Source organism: Poecilia reticulata, linkage group LG10 (assembly GCF_000633615.1).
Source record: "Poecilia reticulata strain Guanapo linkage group LG10, Guppy_female_1.0+MT, whole genome shotgun sequence".
NCBI classification, from domain to species: Eukaryota; Metazoa; Chordata; class Actinopteri; order Cyprinodontiformes; family Poeciliidae; genus Poecilia; species Poecilia reticulata.
The window spans coordinates 19,818,944-19,829,504 of NC_024340.1; the positions used below are offsets into that span (position 1 = coordinate 19,818,944).

The 10,561-nt window shown below is 39.0% G+C and overlaps 2 protein-coding genes across 2 annotated transcripts; both read right to left on the reverse strand.

Annotated features, from left to right (window-relative positions):
• Positions 1–756: 756 nt before the first annotated feature.
• Positions 757–4,794, reverse strand: b4galt7 (xylosylprotein beta 1,4-galactosyltransferase, polypeptide 7 (galactosyltransferase I)). The gene is made up of 3 exons (XM_008420503.2): positions 4,314–4,794; positions 1,803–2,144; positions 757–1,300 (listed from the first exon to the last, which is right to left on the reverse strand). Exons 1-3 carry the CDS (start codon positions 4,364–4,366, stop codon positions 1,039–1,041), a joined length of 657 nt encoding a protein of 218 aa, XP_008418725.1. The 5' UTR covers positions 4,367–4,794; the 3' UTR covers positions 757–1,038.
• A 703-nt stretch (positions 4,795–5,497) lies between these two features.
• On the reverse strand, positions 5,498–10,078 carry LOC103471471 (transmembrane emp24 domain-containing protein 9-like). Its single transcript, XM_008420501.2, has 5 exons — positions 9,879–10,078; positions 8,265–8,365; positions 8,030–8,155; positions 7,627–7,773; positions 5,498–7,119 (listed from the first exon to the last, which is right to left on the reverse strand). Exons 1-5 carry the CDS (start codon positions 10,030–10,032, stop codon positions 6,970–6,972), a joined length of 678 nt encoding a protein of 225 aa, XP_008418723.1. The 5' UTR covers positions 10,033–10,078; the 3' UTR covers positions 5,498–6,969.
• Between the last annotated feature and the right edge of the window lie 483 nt (positions 10,079–10,561).

The following is a 10,561-nucleotide window of genomic DNA, read 5'->3' on the forward strand; positions in this document are numbered from 1 at the left end:
ATTTATTTTATCATTTATCCATTATAAAACGAATAATATAAGACGAATAATCTTCACTCATCGCCTAATCGTCATGATGTGTTTCACATCATGTGTTGATTTTTTTCACTGTTCAGTGTAGAGTCTCTGTTTTTATGCCATAATTCATATCTAGTTCGTTGCTCCGTTTTATGTCCCGCTTCTCCTGTTTCAGAGTTTAGCGCAATGTGAACGTCTTTTTTTTTTTTAAGCCCCTAAGGTGCAGGGCGGTGGTGAAGCGTATCGATGGGTTAAAGGCAGACTGACATAAACCTTTTAAAACAACGGAAACAATTTCTGCATTCTGATTATTGAAATTTAAAAGTGCCGTTGTTCTATCACCCCCGTTTCATACCGGACCACTTACTGCACCGGTGTTAACCTATAAAATGAACGCTCTCTATCGAGGTATCACCCATGGAGGGATTTCTTTGTTTCTTTATTTAAATGGGTTCATTTTTCAGAGGGATACACAGTGAGGGTATCGTGATTTTAGYTACCAGTAGCAGGAGAATGGAGCTGCGCCAAGAAGCTAACAGAAGCTAACAAACACTGAATAGAAGAGCTGCCATCAATACAGTTGTAGCCAAGCATGATTTAATGTTACACAATACAGTTTTACCAAGTTGCTCAAAGTCTAAACTGGCATTGTTGTTCATTTAAGGTGTAAAGTTTACCTTCGACCAAATGCCCCCCAAAGGCATCCCAGCGCCCCCCTTTTGTAAAAATGTCCGCCAGCGCCCCCTGCCGTCCTCTGAACGCCCCCTGGGGGGCGGTACCGCCCACGTTGAGAACCGCTACTCTAAGCCAAAGATTGGTCTGTTAATCAACCTTCTTCAATGTGAAACAGCACCATCTGGTGGACATGCTATGTCCCACCAGATTAAAATATCCAACATGATGAGCATTTAAGTTTGTGAAGTTGAGGAGAACATTGTGGGGGAGACGTGCTCACAGTAAAACAAATCCTGCCAAACCTTCCCTTCCCCCCTAATGTAGCTCGTCTTGCCTCTCTGAACCTCAGCTCGCCTTTAATAACAAGTAGCAGCTCCGTACCGTGTGATAGTGCCTCTTTGTGAGCAGCAGGATTCCTCCCACGTAGGTCTTGTAATGGTAGAGCGGATGCAGCTCCGGCGAGGCGACATGGAAGGGTCCCTCTTTAGGGAAGCCGTAGTCCAGGGCCTCGTTGAGGGGCAGCAGGTCTACGTCATGCATGGCCAGGTAGTCCGTGTCATTCCCGCTCTCCTTAAAGCCCACGTTGATCAGAGACGCTCGGTTGAATCTAGAACAAGGAGAAAAATAAATAAATAAAAACATTCAACGTAGACGGGTGAAATTGAAACCAAATACAACATTATGACTCACCTATTTAAGGTTCAGTTTTCATTCACCATCTTCTTTTCTCCTACTCATCCTCACTTTGTTTTTATCTAACAACTCAAACACTGACTATGCTGCTTAAAGGACGTTTTAAATAATAATCTAGCATAGCTTGAGGTGTCATCAGTTGTTAATTGGTGCTTTTATTGGTGCCACTGAATTCAAAAACTGTACATAAGTGCATGCAAACACTTCCTCAGGAGTTTAAGAGAAGTTGTGGATTGTTTTGTATGTTGAATCAGAGATTAAATAAATTTTACAGCAGCCTGCTTCTGATTCATACAGCTCAAGACTGTTTAGTCTGTATCAGCAAGCAAATAAAAGCTTACTAAAAATAAAAACTAAAAAGCTCAGAGACTGAAGGTTGTTAACATTTATCCTATGACTGGCAGCTGAGCTCTCACCTGTAGTGATCCACCTGGTTAATAATCAGGATCTTATGGCGGATCTTCTTCTTGTTGAGAAATTTGTGCATGAACGGGACGAATACCAGCAGCTCTTCAAAGCGTTCTCTGAAGGGGACCACGAGTGCCAGCTTGTGAGGACCCCAGCTGGGGTCGTCCGCTGCGGATGCCTGTCTCTCAGTGGGACAGGGTGGAGGCGGCGGCTGGGGGTCGTGCTGGTTTTGACGTGTTACTGAGGACATGTCACCCGAACAGCTGAGCTGCAGCCACAGCAGAGAGATGAGCACCAGCACCATGCAGAGGCCAAACAGTTTGTAGATGGTGCATTTCCCTGATAGAAACCTGGGAAAAGCACAAGAGAGGCCATAAAAGCTTCATCTGGGTTTGTTTGTTTAACACGTGAAGCAAAATCATTTAAAAAAAGGTCAAATTTACTCAAAATTCTAAGTCAAATCTGCATTTAGTGTTCCTTGGTAAGCTGAACCTCAAGAGGACATTTTGATCTAATAACATATTCAATAGACAACAAAAACTGCTCGAGTCTTCGTATAATGAAAACAGAGACGGAAATGTTCTGTTTTGTGGCTTGACAGTGACTAAAACGTGTTGGTTAGAATGAACATGTCGCTCAGATGTTTTCCCAGGGACCACCAAATGCAGCTGTAAACAAGGACGGCCAAGGTTAGAACGGCCAAGAACAAATCCGCAGCAAACCCAAACCAAACGCAGTTTGATTGATGCTTTAAGGGAATCTTACTAACCAACACATGCAGTCCCAGTGTGGCTCTCCCAGCTATATTTCATATTACAAAACAAGACTTTTTGTGGGGTTTCAGTTATGAAATTATTCCAGGCAGCGAGGCGTGGGTAAAAGTACAAACATGTTACTGAACATCAACCAACGGCTCCCAAACTGGGTCTCACGGGTTTAAATAAATTTACAAGAGCTGCAAACGTTTGTAGCTTTTAAAGAACTTTTAATAGCTATGAACATCTGGTTTGGTAGTTTACAAGCAGAAGCTGCTATAAATGTTGTGAAACAAGATCTAATTTGAATTTTCAAAATGAAGTCATTTCTTCCTGTTGTCTGACTTACAGCGATCTAACTAGAGAAAGTGAGAGCAAAAAAGAAATGTACGATAGCAGATTATGATTATTTAGCAAGTAAATTTAATGTATGGATGGCTTTTCTTGATGTATTTTTATCCATTGCATCTTGCAGATTTCAGATGAACTACAGGGTTTTTAGTAAACATCATTCCTCTATAGTCCCCTCAAAATAATAATAAAAAAAATAATGTAGCCAATTTATTCTGTTTAACTCCAAAAAGACCCATCAAACAATAACTTCAGCTTCAAGCTTAACGACAGAGTAGAGCTGGAGGATTCGGAGGAGACGGGTTCTGAAATTGGACACAAATGAAGCGAGTTGATGTCAGTGGTTAATGTTCAAATTCACTTCTTTCAGGACCAGAAGTCCAAACAGACCAGAATATGTTGACTTGTTATGCCCAAAATGTATTCTGTGATTTTTATTTTGCATTCTGCCCAAAAGCCAACTTCTGTCTTCACTTTATTATTTAGCAGTTGATGAGCCATTTTGGACTTTTAAAAGGAAGTTTCAACCAAACACCTAAAGTTTGGTTCATTATTCCAGACAGTAGTTTTGCTTTAGCTGCTTTTTGTACTTCTGGGAGTCTGAGGACCACAGTTTGAAAACCATTATTTAAAAACACACAGGAAATGCTTACTCACCTCTCATCCTGCTGGGGAACTTTAGAAAGGTCACTTCATAAACACCAAAAGATAATGTGAATAAGTGAGGCTCTTCTGCGTTAATGTTAGCTTAAAAAGAACACGCCACAAATCAGCTAGGACTTCTATGAATCAGCATCTCCTTGCTCCCCAAAGACAAATATTGACAGAAAACATTCCTGGATTCTTACATCAGGTTTGGATTGTTGCTGTATGATGAAAGTCTGCAATCCTCCATGACAAAATGAGTTCATTGGGTTTTGAAAGGACTCGGGTCTGTTAGGGCTTGGCTGCTTCCAGTTTTTAGATACCGTTCAGTTGGGCCGCAAAATATTGCGAAATCGTGCAACTAAATATTGCAATGGCAATCAGTTGTGAGAAATTGACTTTTTTTTCTTCTGATCCTCCATTACAATGTCTTTAAGTAACCTTTCAACCAATGTCAACCAAAGACGTAGGACCTAATCAGACTTGGACAATGTGGGCCCATTAATATAAAACCTCAAACTTTTTGAGTAGCATTTACTCAGAAATGCTATTCAAAATAAATAAAGTTTAACTTTATAAATTTGAACCTATTCATGAAAACTTTGTAAATGAATTGATAGAAAAAGAAGTTCAAACTCTATCGAACTGCTTTGAATTCAGGAGTTCACATAGGAGCATGGTGATGTTTTAAATGCCAATAATACTGGTAACAGTCTAAATAACTGCATCATAAAGATTCACCCTTGTTATTACTTTTCTTTTTCTCACCTTCTTTCCTCTTTAAAGTAGAGCACAGGCTTTCTTCTGGATGAATACATCATGTTTTAACCTGTTTTCAGCCTTTGTTTACAGTCTGCTTCCCAGTTAAACTCCTTCCAGAGGAAGTCTTCATTCCTCCAGGTGTATCTCGTCCATCCTGGACCTTTGTGAGGGATCTCTGCTCGGTGAGTTCATGCCGAGATCCGCTTCGTGCTGGAGCCGTTAGCGAGAGGAGCTAACGGGCTGCCGCAGCTGCTGTACACGTAGCATGAAGTGGTTCACACGAACCAGAGCTCCGGTGGATCCTCGGTGAACGTTAATCTGCTGAAATATTCACATCGAGAATATCACACAGTTTTATTGATCTAAAGAGTCTCATTTTACTGAAAATTGGTCAAGAGGTGACTTGCTTAGGCTAATTAAAATCCGCCTGAAATCACAGAACACCATTTGATATTCGGTCCGTCCTGGATATAAATCCGAACGCAACAACGGCACTAAACGTTCAGTTCCCAGGTTAAGTGTTATGGAAGTCTATTTTTATTTTGTATAAACAAGAAAAATAACTAAAAATAAAAACATTAAAAGTGGCATTGAAAGTAAGATTTCATTTTTTATTAACTAACAAAATCAATAACATTAACGCAGACTTAAGTTAGGGTAGTTGTTCCCCTCAGAGACAAATCAAGTAGAAATCTGGACTTGGACACTTCTCTCTTTTCCAGCTTTCTGTGGTACACTTCCTGATGTATTTCGGGATCATTCATTGAACAGTTTAAACCACACTTCAACATTTGGGACAGATGGCCTCAGATTTGACTGAAATATTTTGTCATAATAAGGGATTTACAGTCAACCCGATTATTGCAAAGTACCTAGGTATTGGCCTGTAAATCATTAGCCCCTAACCACAATGCTTGATAGTTCCTACAAAGGGTTTACACTAAACATGTTACTGCACAATCTGGCCAAATACATATATTTGAATTTTATGTTTAAAGAAAATTGTTCCAATATTTTTGTTGCACATTCAAATTTGGTTTTGCAAAAACTGATTTGTGCTGGAATGTTCTGTTTGGAAAGAGCAGGCCATCTTTTTCCATCCTTTTCTGGGAAACCCCTCCTATGAAGATTGAGAGATGCTTTTACCATTTTCCACTTGCACATAATCTTCCAGGAGTGATAAAACCAACTCTCTGTTGTATTGGTTTTATTCATTTTTGCAGTCACATTTCTTTATCTGCTTCAAAAATGTTCTCCCTCAAAATACATTATAGGTACAGAATATAAAAACTCTAAACAGTGACTTGAGCTGTTGATGTGACATTTACAAGGAAAAATAGAAAGTGTCAGTGAGCCAGAACATCTTTTAAACCAAAGGAGACAAAGACCACTTATTCTTAGTGCAACCTCATATGCACTGATAAAAATAGCTCCACATCTAGCAAAAATAAAACCACCAACTGCTTGAATTTCTATCCCCAGAAAACTGAAACCTAACAACAAAATACAATCATTTTTAAAGAAAGAAAAACTGTAAAAATTAAGCAAAAGGACCAAAACATTTGAGGGTGTTTGAATCAACAAAGCTGAGTAATATGCAATGCCAAGTTTTTGAGAAGAAAAAGGCAACTTTCTGTGTTTTTTTTCCCTTTTTCTGTAGCTAAACACAAAAAAAAATCTGATTTTGTTTGACACCAAATTTCAGCAATGTAAAGAAACAGAGTAATTTCACTGAAAGGTCAGGTTCTATATTTAACTACAAGGTGATTTAGCTTCATGAAAACAGTGCATTCACAAAAAAATGACATTTACCATCAAAAACATAAAAAAGGTTGCACAGTTGTTTGCAATATTACATGTACTATTCCGTAATAAAGAGGGATACAGACCACTGCAGTTATTCACTCAGCCCTCCTAACATGGCAGTCGTCCTGTTGAAATTGACAAACAACGCTGGCCTTTAAAACAAAAGTGATGGCACGTTATTTAAAGGTGAAAACTTCAAAAAATCTTAACGAGTGCCAGAAATTTGCCAAAATTTGGCGTTTTGACAAAGAAAACATTTAAATAAAATTCATAAAAGTTTTCTAACAAGTGTGTGGCATTCAATAAGTTTTGAGGTGAAAAGTTGCTGCCAAATAATTGCACAGATATGTCTGCCAAAGACGCACGCCAAAGTTTTAATTGAGAAAAGCTGATGAGGAGCTATTTGATTTAATCTCAAATACTTAAATTGGGAGAAATGGAACACAATGACTTCAGGAGAATTCAAATTGCAAAACAAAGAAAAATAACTTAACATGATGTATAAACCTGACTTTAGTTTATCAGCATCTTGAGTGGCCAGTAACACAAAGTGGGGGGGGGAAAAAAAAAAGGAGACACGATGAAATAAATTACTGCAAGGGTGCAAGCATCAGTCTTGCACACGACTGAAAGATTAAACTTCCAGAAGTTGAGGGAGATGTGTCTTGGATGTTTGTTGTAGATGGGAGCAACTCAGCAAACCCCCCCCCCCCCCCAAAAAAAGAAAAAAAATGTTTTCAAGTTTAACCTAGGTGCAGCTGGATTTTTGCCCGACAGCAGCTGCTTTTCTTTTTTTTTTTTTACTGCATCCATCAGTAGATACCAAAAAACACACACACACGCTCCTTTGGAAGAGTTACACCAGTTTTTTCGCCTCGAAGAAGCTCTTGAGGTGTCTCATTTGCCAGATACCGATGGCCACCAGGATGAGGGTCTGCACAATGGACCACCAGAGGACGCGCTGGTTGGTGCTCTCGCTGGTCTGACGGAAACGCTCCTCACGGTACTGATGACACACACAGACAGCAGGGGGCGATATATTAACATTTCAGACTGATTAATATAAATGACCTCTGCTTTCACTTAGTTACATCTGAATGGCTGAAATTCCATTTAAAAAGTCTCAGCTCCTCTGTTGTTTTGTTGAATCTTCCTCTTGATAATACGCCATAGATCCAATATGGAGGTCTGAGTGAGGAGAGTTTCCTGGACAACCTTGGCATAAAATTTCTGCCTTAAAAATATATATTTTTTTTACTTATAGTTTGCAACATTCCATTGTTCTTAGAACCAGATTTTTCGGTCTTCATTAGCTGGAAGCCACACTCATCAAAGTGAACAGCAAAACTGGTGAAGGATCATATTACATGAGCTTTACGCTCCTAAAAAAGGTTTATTCATTCTTGTTTGCTCTCAAGAAATAAAAAAACATAATCTAATAAAGACGTCTTCTGTGACACAAGTTATTAAGGAACAACCTCTAAGGAACAACAGATTGCAGGATTTGACTGACCCTCTGGTAGTTCTGCTCCTTCTGGATCTGGTCCACCTGCTCCACCAGCTGCCGCACTCTCAGCTGCAGCTCCGTCAGTTTGTCCTTGGCAGCGATCTCAGCGTAGTTGTTGGCGTGTTCGCCCACCTGGATGTCCAGATGAACACGCTGCAAAAGACAAAAAAAAAAAAAAAAAAAGACAGTTGAGCAGGACATCTTCATCCAAACCTCCAGGAGTTTCCACTTACGGAATTCCTGCATGTTGAATTGAAATGTCTTTGAAGTAATTTCTCTAAAAGGTTTGCAGTTAGAACAAGAGCAAGAACACAAGAAAAAGAGTTTCTGTCAGACAAGAAAAAGCAGGTCAAAACACATCTCAAAAATGTTTAACGTAATATTTGCTCAGAGTGGGCTGCCTCCTCACCAGCATGCCTCCCGCGAACAGGGAGAACTTGGAGGAGTTGGAGTGGAGGCAGATCTGATGCTCCCCGGGTGTGTGCGACGTAAAGGTGAAGCGTCCCTCTGAGCCGTACTGCCGAGACAGAATCACCTGCAGGAAACCGAAGAGGAGGTCAGACCTGGTCAAGCTACAAACACGCTGTCAGAGCTCAACGCAGTTGCTCCAGTCATTTAAACTTGTTCCCATTTCTTGCGTTCACCTTATCATCAGGGTCTTTGACTTCCACAAACATACCCAGGCCCTGGGTTGCCGGCAGATATTCTTCTTTCTGCTTATCATACAGCTGAGTACGGTAGTTACCTGAACAGAGACATAAACATTAAACCTTCATGATGAATTTGAGCTGGAAACATTCATATCCCACATCTAATGTGAAAGATATGATGCTCATTTCTTTTGGAATTAGCTGCATTTTATGTCAGCAAAAACCTGCTAGGTCTCTAGTAAAATCACCTTGGATTTAAATTGTTTAATACACCAAAAAATATATCGATTTAAACAGAAGTGAAGGTAGCATGTAAATGTTATTTTTTAATATTAGAATGTTTTACAACATCCTAGGGAATGTTACAGGCACGAGAGCAGCTGCTTTTATTTTCTTTTTTTTTTACTGCATCCATCATAACTCTATGCATGTAAAATTACTAAACCCTTGGGTATACTAAAATAACAAGGACTTGTTGGAAATAATCAAACCTGTTTCCAGCTGTTTTGGACTTTACTAGGGTTGACATTTGTTCCAAACTTTTTGCTCCACTTTTGTAGACAGATTTATCATTTCATAAGAATAGGGCCAAGTGCCTTCACTCTGGGGTAGAGGCATCACATCCCAGATTAGACGCTAGAAATCACATTTTTGGGGATAAATTGGGAGCCTCACCATTCATGTCACTGTTTCTCTAAATCAAAATGACACAGCAAATGCCCACTTACATTTTATTATACTCTACAGCACATTGGGGACCAGATATAGGGTCCTTTTAAGGCTCCCCAAATGAGCCACAGAAGGCAAGACAGTAGAATCAACCCAGTCTGCTGAGAAGGCAAACCTCCATCAATGTCAAATTTCATATTATTTTGATGTGTGCCAAAGTGTGTTCTAGTTGTAGACAGTTTGTCTTGTAGATAACAATAAGCTGATTCATTGGTCACTAAATTACAACACATGTACAGCAGTGCCATATCCTCAGCCCTCCTCCATTGTACATACACCCACTTTATGTGCAACACCTTTAGAAATGTTGTTCAAGTAGGGACAACTCTTTCTTAAGCAGAGCTTGCAATTAGACAGCTTACAGAATTGACTTGCAACTAATACTGGAATGATTTGATCCAAATGATTAGTTTGCCTATAACCACCACTTTACAAATGTCTTTTAAAAGATTCATATAAATGCATGTGACATTTTAACAAGAAAATGTGTGGCAGAAATGACGTATTACAAGGTTATTAGGAACAAAAGAACATAACTTCTTCTTGAATTTATGAGCATTACTTTTCTGGAGTTTATGCTCTTTACTCAATCATATCAGCGTAAAATTAAAGCACGTAGACAGCCATCTGTTCCAATCTGACATGAAACTTCCTGAAAAACGAACTAGATTTTTTAGAACTGCTAACTAATGATCGAACAACCACCAGTATATTATGATAATTAACGACTATATATAAAAAACATAGAGCACAAAAACATGTTGTGTACAAATGTTTGCTGTCTGCTAACTTTTTTGACATGACAAACAGGTTTTAGCTCAATTAGCCGTCAAGCTAACTAGCCGTTAAGCTAACTCGTTGTTAGCAACAACCGCTCACCAATAATCATGGTTTCGTCCGGGATTTCTTCTATGAAGCATTTCTTCTCAGTTTCTCCGATGTGAAAGTACAACGAAGAGACAGAGTTGTAGAAAATATTAAGGAGGAAAACTGAAAACACAATCGAAAGCTGCATCCTGACCCGATGTGACATCTCAGACCACAGATCGAACTGAGCCTGAGTAACGACAGTATTGTGCCACGTAAACTCTCGTAGATTCCTAGCCAATCAGCGCGCCGCAGAAGCATGCTAGTTGTTGTAGTTTTTAAGCTTGATTTAGTAGTTCTTTACGCATCACGCCTTTCAAGCTGCTTTACCTTAGTATGAATGATCTTTGTACAAGAATAACAGAATAAACGATTAAAGCTTATAATGTTTAGTGTTTTTATCATTCACCATCCTACTGGAATGGTATAAAATTAGGAAATCGATCGTTTGATTATTGTTGTTATTGTTAAAGGTGCCAAATTCAGTGGATAAAATAAGTCAACAGTTAAATCAAAAAGCAACCAATCATTGAAACTATTTAAGAAATAAGAAATGCAATCATTTGATTTGATTTTATTATATAGTTTTTTTCTATCTTGCAAAGAGCAACTGGAAAATGAAATAAAGACACAGTCTACATCAATATTAGTCATCTTTTCACTTTCTTTCTTTCTTTCTTTCTTTCTTTCTTTCT

Coding starts and splice junctions, on each gene's coding strand:
- LOC103471471 (XM_008420501.2), bottom strand. CDS start 10,032: ATGTCACATCGGGTCAGGATGCAGCTTTCGATTGTGTTTTCAGTTTTC. Junction 8,156..8,264: donor TCAAAGACCCTGATGATAAG/GTGAACGCAAGA, acceptor GGTTTCCTGCAG/GTGATTCTGTCTCGGCAGTA. Junction 7,120..7,626: donor AGGAGCAGAACTACCAGAGG/GTCAGTCAAATC, acceptor GTGTGTCATCAG/TACCGTGAGGAGCGTTTCCG.
- b4galt7 (XM_008420503.2), bottom strand. CDS start 4,366: ATGATGTATTCATCCAGAAGAAAGCCTGTGCTCTACTTTAAAGAGGAA. Junction 2,145..4,313: donor TACTTTAAAGAGGAAAGAAG/GTGAGAAAAAGA, acceptor TGCTTTTCCCAG/GTTTCTATCAGGGAAATGCA. Junction 1,301..1,802: donor AACCAGGTGGATCACTACAG/GTGAGAGCTCAG, acceptor TCCTTGTTCTAG/ATTCAACCGAGCGTCTCTGA.